Source organism: Lutzomyia longipalpis, chromosome 3 (assembly GCF_024334085.1).
Source record: "Lutzomyia longipalpis isolate SR_M1_2022 chromosome 3, ASM2433408v1".
Lineage (NCBI taxonomy): Eukaryota > Metazoa > Arthropoda > Insecta > Diptera > Psychodidae > Lutzomyia > Lutzomyia longipalpis.
The window spans coordinates 28869168-28884699 of NC_074709.1; the positions used below are offsets into that span (position 1 = coordinate 28869168).

The window sequence follows — 15532 nt, forward strand, 5'->3', positions numbered from 1 at the left end:
TTGTTTATTTTGTTGCGTTTCCCAATGTACGTTTTACCTCACTCTGAAAGAAATAAAACTTTTCTTTGATTTTTGAATGAAAGCTCAAAGCTTTTTAAACTTTAGCACCTAAGTATATAATTTTTTAATCATTCTTAAGTTAACTTTTTTTTCAAGAGAAATTAATGATTTTTTGAAAGCTTTCTGTCTTTAAATTCTTTTTCGTACAACTCATTTAAATCAAGAATGAGACTTGAATTGATTCAATGAGAATTCTAAGTCCGGCACACATTGTATGATTTGATAAATCATTTAAGGATCTATAAATAAGGATAATAACACAACAAACTATTTATAATCCCTTCAACATGTCAAAGGACAAAAGGAAACTACTTTCAACACAAACATTTCACTTTTATTGCTCACGAAAGATAAGAGAGTATTCACACGAAAAAAGCTCCTTATGCCAAGAGCTTTTGTTGACACTTTTAATTCTCTTTCTCACTTTACAAAAAAACTAAAAAAAAGCTTCTATTGAAAAAAAATATTTGAGAGACTTTGTCACTTTTCCTGCCAAGCCAGCACTTTTAGTGGATTCCACGCCAGCAGCAGCATGGAAAACTTTGTGAATACTTTGTGTGGAGAAAAGGTGTCGGGAAAATGACCTAATCAGCACTTCTGCCACTCCACGTGTCTGCAATTTTGATAATTCCATCTCCAGGGAGGCACGTCAAGAGCAGATTGAAATACTCAGAAGGAGTGTTGGTGTGAAAATTTCTAAGTGAAACGTCGCGCAGGATTGTGTGGATGTGTCGATAAATTAAAAGTGATTTATGAGCAGTGGACGTGCCACTGCGAAGACACACACTCACCATGAAGCACCGACAAATTGTCCTTTGGAGCTGCGTGAGGAAACGGAGAAACTTCTCCATGGCTTTCCACGAGAAAATACGCGCGATCATTGCGAAATGTTGCTCAAGACTGAAAAATCTCCCGCACTTTGGCAGCCAATTTATATGCCAATGTGGATGCTGTTTGGTCCATCGCAAATACAAACCCAATTTCACGCGAAAGATCAACACACGAGCGGGAGCTTTTTTTTCTTCTTCTTTCATTTAATTACACACCCAAAAGAAATCTCTCATCTCGTCACTCATATTTTATTTAGTGATTCTCTCAAAACAAACATATACGCAATTTCCCGGATCCACATAGCCACAGAAAAGGGGTGGGTGAGTAACCGAAATGAGGGCAAGAAATTTTTATGGGGTGCCACATGAATAAATATTCATCTGTTCAGTTATTTTAGAAAGTGCTAATGTCCAGTTGATTTTAATTTAGCAACATTTAATAATGGGGTGAGAAGTGATTAAATTGGGTGATAATTAATTTGGAATATTATTTTTTATTTAAAATTTTATTAAAATTTCTCAAATATTTAAATTAATTTATAGATCAAAACTAATTTAATAAATAACTTAAAATTTCTCAGTTTTACTCTTCTTTATCCCTTTACGAACAGTTAAAATGCACAGCCTCCTTCTAGTAGCACTACAATTACCAGGGGCGTAGTCAGGGAGGATATTTAGATGCCTATAATCATCACCCTCAATCATCACACCAAACGTTAAAAAGAAAATGTCAAACCGCTGTCAAAAACTGTTAAGTCATTTCTTTGGCGCCTTTTTCACCAGAATAGATTCCTTGTTACGCCTCTGTTTAGTTACCCAAAAATCTCACAACTTGGCCACCCCATTCTCTAATTTTTCACGGTGATTCTCATTTATTCACCGAAGTGGAAAACAATGGTTTTTCAAGAGAAAACAAAATGTGTGTGTGAGGAAAAGTTCAGGTTAAAAAATCTATTTCCAGACACTTTTCCTTCCTGCTGTCTCACTTTTCGCCTCGATACTGCGAGCAGCCAATTCGCATTTCTCATGTGCGTAATTATTTATTTTAATTTATTGCACATATAGTTACTCTATTACTCGTAATTTTGAGGGCAACGCGTGGGTGGGTGCGCTACTGTTGTTCATTAGCATAGAAATTGTTAATTTTTACAGCGACCAATTGGCATAAAAATGCAGAGTTTTTATGGGTTGGTTAATTTTTTTTCTCTCTCTTTAATACAAATTAATTTTCTGTTTTTTTATGCACGTCTTGGTAGAAGTAGGTGTCACTGACCCAGAGGAAGAATTTTAATTTATTCGCATCTAAGAAGAAAATTTAGCATAAGTGCAAGTACATGGCAAAATTCCTTTCAATGTCTCCTCAAAAATAAGGGGAGTTGGGCGGCATGAAAACAACGGGTAGTAAGAAGAAAAATGTTAAAGTGCTCGGTTATTTGGACACATCATCTATCAAAGTGTCGAAAATAGTTGAGCCACACCGGGAGGGTGCGGGAAAAGCTCAATGGAAATTCTTCGTTACAAGTGTTTTCCACCTTTTCACTCCTTCTGCCACAACATTTCATCAAATATTTACATCATCATCGTCTCTCGTCTTTTTTTTTCTTCTCAACTTTTTCTTCATCACCGAGGAAGCTGCAGCTGAAAATCATCGCACGCCTGTGAATTTTTTTCTTCTTCACAACCCAGCACACCTTCAGCAGCCACCACGCGGTCCGTGGCGGTCATGGGTGGCCCCTGTGGCGCCACCAGACAGCCACCACACGGTCAGGTGACATACAAATGGGGAATAAATCGTGACCGGTCACTGTGACGTCCCCTCTGTGGATGGCTCGTGGCTACGGCGCAAGCATCCAGAAAAATTTCCCACAAAAATATCCCAAAAATATTCTTTCAATATATATTTCTACAACATACATAGAGGGCATGGCGATGGTATATTCCCTCATGAAATATACAATAATATGTCAAAGAATTATCATAACTTTGTAATCAGATTTTCGGGGTATCAACCATTCAGAAATAAATGCGATATCCACTTTACGTCTTGAAATTTAATGAATAATCTCAAAATGCGGGTCCTTAATGCAATTTTATTAATTAAATGATTTAAAATTGACGATTTTTAGGGTAAAATAATAAAATTGCAAAATATTGATCAAAACCTAAACTAAACCCTTTTAGAAGGGTCCTGACATTGTTTTATGCCAATAAATGTCCAGGATTATAAAGAAACTAAGATTATTTGTAATGATATTTTTCCACGTGCTTCATATGGGCTAAATAGGGAACCATTGCAAACATTATTCTCGTAGGCTTACGTAAAATAGATAGCTATTGCAAAGACTAAAAACTGAAAATACGCTGTTTTCGAGACTTTAAATAATATGAATTTTCTGCAAACAAAATTAATTCATATATTTTACTGTGCGTCTGGAAAGTTTAAGAGTTTTTTTGCAAAACATTTGGGTATTTCCAATATTAACATATGCATTGATGCCCAAGTGCTGCTCGAATTGCTACCTGGAGCATAATCTTTTAGTTTTCCCTACTAAGCCTTTCGGCAGTACAATACCATAAAACCAATTTATTACCTGCAATTGTCTCAACTAAAGGAAAATACTTACAGTAATATTTGTGTTAAAATTCTTACCTATAATAATAATAATAATAATAATATTTATTTCGTATCCAAACTGCGGCTGCCGCCGTCTTCATAACCGACCTCCCCGAGAAAACGGCAGAAAACTCGGTTCATAGGTCGTATAAGCCAACTCATTTTGTCTCATATTGTACATTTTTACATTTTTTGTGAAAAATTACTTTACTTTACATCAGAGAACAAAAAATAAAAGAGTACACTTTAACATGAATCATGCGTGTTGAGACTGGCTGCAGTGCAGGTTGGAGGGACGTAAGGGATGGTTAGACTCTTGCGAGTACGTGAATCCATCCCTGAGCTCAAGGAAAAATGGAGCAAGGAGACGACGCGGAAAACGGAGAATGGGGAAAGGAAGGGAGCGGAGACAACGCAGAATCAAGGGGACAAGCAGAGGAGGGACAAAGAGTGGACCCCACCAAAAAAACAAGAAAACGAAAACGAAAGGGCAGAGAGGCGACTCAAAAAGGTAAGCCAGGGGCGATGAGAAAAAGAGAGGAAAAGCGCTTCAGAACCAACCAAGAAGTCAGAACGAGGCAAAAACAACAAAATGAAGACGAAGAGAGCAAAATGAGCAAAGCAGCACGGACGGAAAGACCGGAGGCAGAAAACCCCGCCACCACCAACCAGAGGCCGCAACACGGGGTCATTCCGACAGCTCAGACCACAGGGCCACAGTAAAAGGACCCGCGAGTAGTGACAGACGAATCGTCGCTTAATCTCCCCCACAACGCACCATTATGCCACCGCAGAGCCCAGAGTCAATTACATGTGATAAACTAAAAGAAAATCGCGGCCCGCAGCTGAAAATGGGGAGCCGTTCCCGTGTGACATAAAAAAGAAAAACTAGTTCTCAGATTCTTACAGTAATTGCCCTAACAAATCTAGGCCTAAGGGGAAAAGACCCTTAAAAAGGGAAGAAAACCCCAATTACAGGATAGCTCGCCACTCCAGCCGCAGGCTTGCGACACATTGCTCGTCGCTCAATCGTTCTTGAAAAAATAATGGACTCCGCAGTAGAACTGAGGCTGCAGAGGCAGGGGATTTCAGGTCAGACCCATCAGGCACCAACGAAACCTTCATCAGAAAGTTGCATGCGGTCCTGCCATCCCAAACACCCCCAAGTCGCGGGGTCACCCTAGTGATAGAAGGGATATTCGCAACCGGCCCAAAGATAATAGGACAAGTTGGAAAGTTTTTACGTCCATTATTAGCATGCTCCATCAAGGAAGAGGCAACTCCTGTCTCTCAGCGCGGTATTCCATCCATATATGTTTCTTTAGGCGCCTCAAAAAAGTGTAGACCGTTATATTGGGCTCTCTCAAGTCCGAGGGGAGGCCGTTATACAGAGAGGGTGCGAGGTAAGCATATGAACGCTTGAATAGCTCCGTACGCGGCTTTGGTGTCAATGCGGGGGCATCCCCTCGGAGGGGTCTCCCTCTCCCGGTATGCAAGTAGCCACCTCGAATGAAGAATACCCTCAAAGTCCTGTACTTAAAATTATACATCAAGGGTACAATGTTGAGATCCATAAAGGAGTGAAACACAGAATCTCTTCTACTTTTGCCCAGCATCGCCCTCAACGCACTCCGCTGGGCCATCTTGACTGGATTCAAGTTCGAGCTACAGGCACCTCCCCAAATTGTTAACCCATACTGCAACCGTGATTCAATGCAGGCGCAGTGAAAAGCACGAGAGACGCCAAGAGGAGCTAGCCTACCAATCCTATAGAGACCACTAATTGCGGGCAATAAGCTGGACTTCAGTCTTTCTATGTGTGGTCTCCAAGTTAAGGCATTATCAATCATAACTCCCAAATACACAAACTCATTTACAAATGGGATCTCAACACAATGGTCGTTGCATATAGTGCCATTACAAGAAGATGCGTGGCATATAATTGGGGTTGGAGGCAATTGCGACCTAGGGGGAAGAAATTGCATAGCCTTCGACTTTGAACTCAGCACCATGGAATTACCGCTTAACCAAGATCTAATAGTACACAGGTCATCCTGCATATTCCCTCGCAAAGTCTCCCACTGTTCACCACTATAAAGCAGTGCCAAATCATCAGCGTAGGCCACAATTTTGCCATAAAGGCTAGTATTAAGGAGATCATTAAGATATATCAGGAAAAATATTGGTCCCAGAACGGTTCCCTGGGGGACCCCACAATTTAGATGGCGTAGTACGCTCATCACACCACCCACCCTTACCACCTGGCATCTATCCGACAGATAAGACCTGAATAGGTCAAAGGCAGTACCTCTGACCCCACAATTGAACAACTTTGTTAGGAGGACGCCATGACTGACTGTATCAAAAGCTTTGGTAAGATCGAGGAAAACCGCAGAAGCATTTTTCTTTCCATTTAGTGCCTCATGGACAAAATTCATCACAGCCAACATGGCATCCTCAGTGCATCGTCCCTCCCTAAAACCGAATTGGCTCTCATTGAAATACCCATTATTGTTTAAAAAGGACATTAGTCGTGCCTTAAGCAATTTTTCGAAAATTTTTGAAAATACAGAAAGCAAAGAGATAGGACGATAGTTTCCCATAATACCTCGATCTCCCTTTTTAAAGATTGGGACAACAACAGCCCTTTTGAGGGCGTCTGGGAAAACTCCATTCTCTAGACAGCGGTTGAATAAAACCTTTAATACATCTACTATGAACAAATCAATTTTTTTGATGCACAAAGCGGATATTCCATCATAGCCAGTTGACTTCTTATTACTCAGAGACCTAATTACCTTGAGTATCTCGAGACCAGAGATGGGACGTAGGAAGAGACTACCCAGTGGAGAAAGGGACGTGAGACAAGGCCCGTGAGCCTCTCCGAATTCACCGGATTCAATGACACTTAAAGGAGCACTTATAAAAAAATCATTGATGGAATTAGCTATTTGTTGCTTGTCGGTCACAGAAACACCATCAATCACAATCTCACATAAATCTTTAGATTTTTTAGAACGACCCAAGATTTCATTTGCAATGTTCCAGGACTTCTTGACATCCTTACCCGCCGACAAAAAGCTCATCCTATAGTAATTGCATTTACGCTCCTGTACAAGTGATCTAACAAGTCTTTGTGCATTGAGGAAACGTTTTTTAATGCCCTCATTATCGGGGTGTTTTTTTCTCAGACCACCAAGCTTATTCTTTCGTAGTATATGCTTTCTAAGTTCGGCAGTCATCCATGGTTTGAGATTCTTATCTTCCTTCTTATTCAGGGAGGGCCGAGCGCTGCAATTGGAGATTAATTGATTTAATTTACCAATGAACAATGTAAATGCTTCATTCACATCATTAGACCCCAGAACATCCCCCCAAGACTCCCTTCTGAGCAATTCATTCAATTTAACATAAGAAATTTTTACGCTACCAATTGTCGGACTCTGGTTCCTCTCGATGGATACCCCCTTCACTTCAAGCAAGAGCATAGCATGGTCAGTCAAGCAATTGTCGAGCACTTTGCAGTTATTGCAGAAGTGGTTTGATCTATTTTTAGCAAATACATTATCAATGCAAGTAGCAGAATTCGTTCCAAAACGCGTTGGCTCATTGACTAAAGGTTCGAAACCATACGATGATAAAAGAAACAGAAAATTATCAACTTCGATTGAGTTATCCAATACATTTACATTAAAATCCCCCAAGATATAGACATTTTTAGTTTTATTGTGAGTGTGCAAAAGTGGCTCTAGATCCAGAAGGAAGTGACGGACAGAGAGAGAGTGAAATCTATAGACACAGATAAAACAAATTTTTTCTGTTCCAAAAGAACAGCAGAGAGACAGACAGTCAGCGGAGGGAAAAGAGAGAGATTCAAATTCACAGACTGCCAACGCATCACTCACAAATACCCCAACACCACCAGCTCTATATAAACTATTGCAATTTGCGTAAAAAGTGAATCCGTTGATTGAGTACATTGACCTCTCATGATCGTCAATCCATATCTCAGTGACAAAAACAATATGCATTTTATTTGGGAGAGATGACAAATGGGCCACCAAGGGATCGAAGTTCGCCCTTAAACTTCGAATATTCTGCAGAGCCACCCTCAACACGCAATTATCAATGGTGGAGTTAACAGGGCAGAGGGCATTTTTATCTTTATTATCATTCATTATTTAATTTTTCCAAGATCAAGGGAAGAGTTTACAGTGTAAACTCTCTCCTTTTCCTTTACCCTCACTAAGACTCTGCCCTGCTTCACCCACACATACCTCCATCCCTTTGTCCTCGCCATGTCCCTGGTCTCCCTCAATAGGTTCCTTGTGTACGCTGATATCCTCTCCGCAACTCTAATCGAGAACTTCGCTCCGTCGGATGTTGTTGCCTCCAAGTCAGCTCCGCCGGCAATTCGACGCTGTCGAGCAGCCAGCAGAATTCTCTCTCGCATGCGTCTAGTGGTCACTCTCACAACCATAATATCTCCGTTATAGTCCGCAGTGCTGGATCGAGTGACTCGCTTTTTTGGCCGCTTTATCACAAAGGCTTCACTGATATCGTCTGTGGGAATTTTCATGTTCAGCGCCGACGAAAGAATCTCTCCAGCCCTTTCATAAATGTCCCCTTCAAGAACCTCAGGAACATTGTGGATCTCCACCGCCTCGAGTTCCGCGATTCTTTCAGCGCTTCTCAGTGTGGTCTCCAAATCCGCCACCCGGCGTCTCAGCTCGGAGTTTTCGGCTCTCAAGGTCTCCAGAGTCGTCATCATTTCATTTATTGAAGAATTCGTAGTGCGGATGTTCCCGCTCATTTCCTCGATTTTCGAGTTCGTGAGAGAAAAGTTCTGGTTGAGTTTAAGAACTTCTCTCTCGAAGGATTGCCTGAGTTTCTCCAGGGCCCCAGACGTAGTAGCATCCTGCGGTTCGTTTCTCCTGGCATTGCGGCTCTTATTCTCACATAAAGCACACTTCCACTGCACCTTTATCTCCCTCAGTGCCTCAACATCCCGGGACTCCAGATTAACACATTTCAGGTGGAAAGATCTTCCGCAGTTAGGATCGCCACAAGTGATTGTCTGGGTATCCCTGGTCCCCTTCAAGAACTTCTCACCACACTCTCCACACTTCGCCATCAAAAAATTAAAATCTCTTCTCTCTTATGAAAAAAAATCCAATGCAGAGCGAAGCGTGTGCGTCGTTTCTGCTCGAGCGCCCAAACTGAACTGAGCGCCCAAACTGAACTAAATTCATACCTAAGGTTAAGATTAAAAATTACGTTTAACATGTTATTTAGTAGGTGCGGTAAAACATATTTTTTTCTCTCTTGAACGTACTTAAATATCGATTGAGTGGTTTTTATTTTAAAGATAATTTATTTTCTGACTAAAAAATGAATAACTATGATTTTTGGTTTGAACGATCACAAAAAATATAATTAGTAATTAAAGAGAGCATTGATAAAATGAAATTAAAAACGCGAAAAATTTAATAAAGTATCTTCGGATAATTTTTAATTATTTAAATTAATGTAAAAGCATATTTTAATTCAAAAATATAAAAATATTTTTTTCTAATATTTTTATTTTAAACTCATTTGGCAATGATCTCCCGGAGAATCATTGATCTTGTGAGTGAGAAGCATCGCTGTGACGTCATGCACTTCTTAGGATCGCTGTGGCCGTGTGGTGACCGCGTAGTGGCCGTCCACGTGGTTCGCGCACCGCTTGCGGATATATATTTGTTTCACTTTTCTATCCTTGTCTCCCTAATGCGTTTTGGGTCTGTCACCAAGTAATCTACTCTAATGTGTATGAAGAGTATAAGAATATGACGTTTATGTGCCTCTCTTTCACACAGAAATATCTCAACATAACTAGCGCCGCGGTGGTGGCTCAAAAAATTATTTTGGGAAATTTCCCAAAGTAGGAGCCACAGGGCGGCCACGAACCAAAAAAAGGGGACCCCCTGTGACTATACATTTGTGGCTGATTAAAAAAATTTTTTTTCTTTATATTTTAGATAAAATGATATTTATCAGTTGTTATCAACATACTAAAGATGCCCAGATATTTTATTTTCAAGAAAAAGCTAAAAAACTGCTAATATTCCACATAAATTGTAAACGTCTCGTCCCCGCTGTGGCTGCTCTGGGACCCTCTCGTGGCCGTTTTTACAAAAATGTTTAATTCTCTTAAAATTCTATACTTTTCCGATTGATATCGATTTTTAAGTAATCTCTATTTGAAATTATAAAGTTTCTGTTACATTAAATTGGTGTTAAATACGTGAAATACGATTTTCAAGATTCATTGAATTCTGCATGGTCACAATTTGCAACCATTCGTGGGTCCCCTGTGGCCGCCAATTTCGGTCACGGCAAAAACTGAAAGAGCCACGAATTGGGACTGTCTGGTGGCGCTACTGTGGATCCCCGTAGCAGCCACAGGAGCCACAGCCACAAGAGGCTAGCTGGGAATTTATGCAATAAATTGGTTTTGCCGTCGAATTCCACGCGAGCGTTCATTGAATTCAATTTGATTTTTTGGGAACGACGAAAAAAAATATATAACCGATTTTTCCACCGGAAACTCATAAACATTCCACATGTTTGCTCCCCTCGCGAAGGCAAGAAAAAAAATTCGTGTTTATCTGAATTGCGAGACAAGATTAAGAGGAATCGTGCGGGAAGAGAATTTCTCACGCACGCAGCGTCTCAATGCAGTATTTATGGGTTTGATTTCTCTGTGCGTTTACCCAAACAACTAATATCTCAAATGGAATATTATTCTTGTGGGGATTTGTTATTTTTTCTGGGGAAGAAAATGCCAAAAAAAAATTCTCTATTAATTTATCTGTCTACAACATTGTTGCGTTAACACCAATTGCTACAAAATAGACCATTAAGAGGAAGTTTGGAGGAGAAAAAAAAACATCGTGGAGGTGTTTTAAGAATGAGACTCAAGAGACTTTTTAATTATTATTTTTTGTATCATTCTGAGGGCTTTAAATTTCAATGAGATTTTGCAAATTTTGTTGGGTAAAATTTAAATATTTAATTTGGCTCATTTTTAGTGACAAAAAAATGACTCAAATTAACAATTTTCTCATGTAAAAACTTTAAATTTTCCAACGAGATTAACTATTGTTATTTTCACACCATTAAAATTTAAAATTCACAAAGAATAATATGAGTGAATAGCAAATAGAACGAACCCTTAACATTCCTTAATTAAATATTAAATTGAAATCATTTTGCATGAGAAACTCTAAATTATATCCAGGTGGACACACTACAAGCTATTAATTTAAGTGCAAAATTGTTCCAATGGCTGTATGGTTCAAAAAATCTTATTTTTCATGAATTTTACAATGACAAAAGTTTCCCCCTCGTGATACAATAGAAAAGAGTATTTTATCGTCTAACTTTAAGAAATATTTATAGAAAATATTGTGGTTGTATTGAAATATTAATTAGAATAGAAAAAATATAAGGAAATGTATCTTGAGAAATCCATCAGTTGCCAACATTTTTTCAATCAGTTCAAAACAAATCCTTTGGCACTGATGGCGGTAAACATAGGAAATGTTCCTAAAAACCCCGAAAAATCCTTCAAAGTGGACTTTTTTCACCTAAAAGTGAAGATTTTTCTCATTCTTAAAATCATATCGTGTGATTTTCATACATTACAAGGATATCCGTTTAAAAGCAAATTAATTTTCCCAACAATTGCTTTGATGATATTCATTTCTTGTGGGCTGAATCTACCTTCTGCTTTGGCTGATGACAAAACGGCAGCTGGTAAAGCAACGTGCTTAATAATTTTTGCAGCTGGATTTCAAATTGTCTTCAAAGTTCTGGCCATTTGTCTGTATGCAAAGGATATTCGTTGCCTTATTTGTTGGTTTGGAGAGGTGGAAGAAAATGCATTTTGGACTTCTTTGGGAGTCCCTCTTGACCGACACCTTCGAACGACGCTACATTACCTCAAATTAACCATAAAGTGAGTTTTTCGAGAATACATTTATGTAAATAACACAAAAATCAATATTAGAATTTATAAATAATTAAAGATTTTCTTTTCTGTAAATAGGTTCGTAGCTCTAACGTTTTTCGTAACTGGAAACTTGATGGCTTTCAAGTTCTTCTGGACAGACATTTTAATCTTCTACGTACCTCTTCTATCGCGAGGCTATAAGTTTCTCTGCCAGTACTTTATACTCTTCGCAATGGCTGTATTTGTATTTATCTCAGAGACTTTGCTCCTTATTCTAGGATTCTTCTTCGTGGCCATTATCAATATTTTCCTCGACGCCATCAAGAAGCTCGACGAAATCAAGTTTATCGAAAGCTCTAAGAAAGTTCCAATGAGAACGTATCACAAGAAACATGTTGAAATACTGAAGAAACTGAAAGATCTTGAGAATATCTTCTCAGGGATTCAAACAGCTCAGCTGGCAAGTAGCCTACCAATGGCGATTGGAACGTTCTATTTGCTGAGATTGTACCCCAATGAGATCATCTACTACACAATGATCTTCACAATTTTGGGACAATTCTTTGCAATTTGCCTGTTTGGGGAGTGTATTCACTCAAGAACGGAAAAGATCTTCTCAATACTCTATCTAACACGATGGTACGACATGAAAAAGGAAGATCAAATGATCCTCATGATGATGATGAGAATGTCCATTGAACCGTTTTGCCTGAAAGCAGCTGATATGTATGAAATTAATTTGCAGACTTTTGTAAATGTTACAAAGCTCTCATTTTCTTTCTGTGCCTTTCTCTATGCTCTACATTAAATGGATTTCTTTTTTAAATATTCTTTAACGAAATTTGATGATACTTTATTGAACAAAAAAACTGACATTGTCACATAAATATTTTATAGCTAGATTAGTGCTTATCATTTGAATGTTTTAGAACCCTGCAAATTACTATATCAATGCTAAACTGTTGCAACGGCTATTTTAATATAATGTTGAAATTATGAAATTTTCCCCTGCAATGTAATGGAAAATATTTCATCACCTGACTTTTAAGGATATTATAGAATACATAGTAATATGTATTGTATATGTATTGAAACATTAATAAGCATAGAATATAAGACAATCACTCCTTGTGAAAATGTTCAGTTGTCAACATTTCTTCAATCAGTTCAAACGAAACTTCGCACTGATGGCGAGAAAAGCCGGAAAAGCTCCCAAAATCACTAAAAAATCATTCAAAAAGGATTTTGCTCAATTGAAAGTGAGAATTTTCTTGATTTTGAATATTCTAACATGTGCTTCTAGTGTTGAAAAAACATTTCAATTGATGAGAAAGACAATTTTTCCCATAATTGGTTTGATGACCTTCATTTCTGTCATTCTAAATCTCCCATCCGCCATGGAAAATGGCAAAACGGATACATTACCGACGTGCATGGTAATGTGTTCAGGAGGAATTCAAATAACATTCAGAATCTCGGCAATTTGTCTGTACGTTGAAAAGATTCGTCAACTTATTAATTGGTTTGAAGGAATGGAAGAAGATGCATTTTGGGCTTCTTTGGGACTTTCTGTTGAACAACGCTTAAGAAGGACACTTCATTACCTCAACATAGCAATAAAGTGAGCCTCAAAAAATTCTGAATTAAAATAAATTTAATAAAATAAAAATATTCTTTCTAAACAGGTACATCGCTTTGGCATTTTTTTTTACGCTACATCTGATGCTACTAAAGTTCTACTTGTCTGATATTCTTCTTTTCTACGTCCCACTTGAGACGCGAAGTTATAAGTTTGTGGGCCAGTATTTCATTCTTTCCACAATGTCCATATTTGTATTTATCTCAGAGACTTTACTTCTTGTTCTTGGATTTTTCTTTGTGGCCATTATTAATATTTTTCTCGATGCAGTGAAAAAGCTCGATGAATCTGAATTTGTAGGAGCTTCAGAAATTCCCATGAAAATGTATCAGAAGCGACACGTTGAATTATTAACAAAACTAAAAGCTCTTGAAACAATTTTCTCTGCAATTCAAACGGCTCAATTGGCAACTAGCTTTCCTATGATGATAAGTACATTCTATTTAATTAGAATCTATCCAAATGAAATCATTTACTACATAATGTCCATTAATATTGTCGTGCAATTCTTTACAATTTGTCTCTTTGGGGAATTTATTAATTCGAAAACTGAGAAGATCTTCTCAGCTCTCTATCTAACAAGGTGGTACGATATGAAGAAGGACAATCAGATGATCCTCATGATGATGATGAGGATGTCCATTGAACCGTTTTGCCTTAAAGCTGCTGGAATGTATGAAATTAACATGAAAACCTTTGTTAATCTTACAAAGCTCTCATTTTCCTTCTGTGCTTTTCTCTATGCTCTAGATTAAGAGTTTCTTTTTTTTTCTTTTTCTTTAAGAAATTATAATTATCTTTTGATTGTTTCTTTTTTGAAAGAAAATATTGACATTTTCACATGGTAAAATATTTAATGGTTAGATTAATGCGTGATTGGAAAGTTTTAGAACTTCATGGGGTGTTTTTGAACTAAGGTGCATTTTGCATAAGAAATTATAAAACAATAAGCAGGTAAAACCCGGCAAATTACCATTTCAATGCTAAACTGTTGCAACGGCTATATAATTTAAAATAATGTTGGAATCACAAAAGTTTCCCCCCAACAATGTAATAGAAAATATCCCATCACCTGATTTTTAAGGATATACATATGTGTATATGTGTCTAAAGAATACATTGAAACATTAATAAGGGAAGAATATAAGAAAATGCTCCTTAAGAAAATTTCCAGTTGCCAACATTCCTTCAATCAGTTCAAACGAAACTTAGCAGTGATGACGAAAAATGCAGAAAAAATTTCCAAAATTAACACAAAATCATTCAAAGAGGAATTTTCTCAATTAAAAGTGACAATTTTCTTCATTTTAAAAGTTCTAACATGTGCTTCAAGTGCTGAAAAAAAATTTCAATTGATGAGAAAGACAATTTTTCCCATAATTGGTTTAATGACTTTCATTTCTGTCATTCTAAATCTCCCTTCTGCCATGGAAAATGGCAAAACGGATGCATTACCATCGTGTATGGTGATGTTTTCTGCAGGAATTCTAATTACATTCAGAGCCGTGGCAGTTTCGCTGTATGTTGAGAAGATTCGTGGTCTTATTAATTGGTTTGAAGGAATGGAAGAAGATGCTTTTTGGGCTTCTTTGGGAATTCCTGTTGAACAACGCTTGAGGAGCACGCTTCATTATCTCAAGATAGTCATAAAGTGAGCGACTAATTGAATTCAAAGTTAAAATATTTGCTTTAATGAAAAATACATATTTTTCTGCAGGTGCATAGCTTCAGCATTTTTTTCAACGCTGCAAATGATGCTACTAAAGTTCTACTTGTCTGATATTCTTCTATTCTACATACCAATTCAGTCGCGAAATTATAAATTTGTCTTGCAATACTTCATTCTTTCCTCAATGGCCATATTTGTAGTTGCCTCAGAGGCTTTACTACTTGTTCTTGGATTTTTCTTTGTGGGGATTATTAATATTTTCCTCGATGCTGTGAAAAAGCTCGACGAAGCTGAATTTATAGAAACTCAACAAATTCCCATGAAAACTTACCAAAAGAGACATGTTGAAATACTAAAGAAACTAAAAGATCTCGAAGATATTTTCTCAGGCATTCAAACGGCTCAATTGGCAACTAGCTTTCCTATGATGATAAGTACATTCTATTTAATTAGAATCTATCCAAATGAAATCATTTACTACATAATGTCCATTAATATTATCGCCCAATTCTTTATAATTTGTCTCTTTGGAGAATTTATTAATTCGAAAACTGAGAAAATCTTCGCAACTCTCTATCTAACAAGATGGTACGACATGAAGAATGACAATCAGATGATTCTCATGATGATGATGAGAAAGTCCATTGAACCGTTTTGTCTTAAAGCTGCTGGAATGTATGAAATTAACATGCAAACCTTTGTTAGTGTTACAAAGCTCTCATTT

The 15532-nt window shown here is 37.6% G+C and overlaps 2 protein-coding genes across 9 annotated transcripts in view; one reads left to right on the forward strand and one right to left on the reverse strand.

The window, feature by feature from the left end:
- LOC129793686 (uncharacterized) overlaps positions 1-15532 on the reverse strand; it is a 110834-nt gene that overhangs the window by 40702 nt on the left and 54600 nt on the right. For 2 of the 8 annotated variants that reach the window (XM_055833871.1, XM_055833869.1), the window contains exon 1: positions 852-971. The exons of 4 other annotated variants lie outside the window; for them this stretch is intronic. In XM_055833871.1, the coding sequence (XP_055689846.1) occupies positions 852-941 (90 nt within the window). In that variant the 5' untranslated portion in view covers positions 942-971. Of the gene's footprint in view, positions 1-851; positions 972-15532 lie in introns of those variants that run through there. 2 more of the 8 variants (XM_055833868.1, XM_055833870.1) reach the window with 2 other exon arrangements.
- LOC129793690 (odorant receptor 67c-like) lies at positions 11564-12377 on the forward strand. Its single transcript, XM_055833881.1, has one exon. The coding sequence runs from the start codon at positions 11634-11636 to the stop codon at positions 12306-12308; it is 675 nt and encodes a 224-aa protein (XP_055689856.1). The 5' UTR covers positions 11564-11633; the 3' UTR covers positions 12309-12377.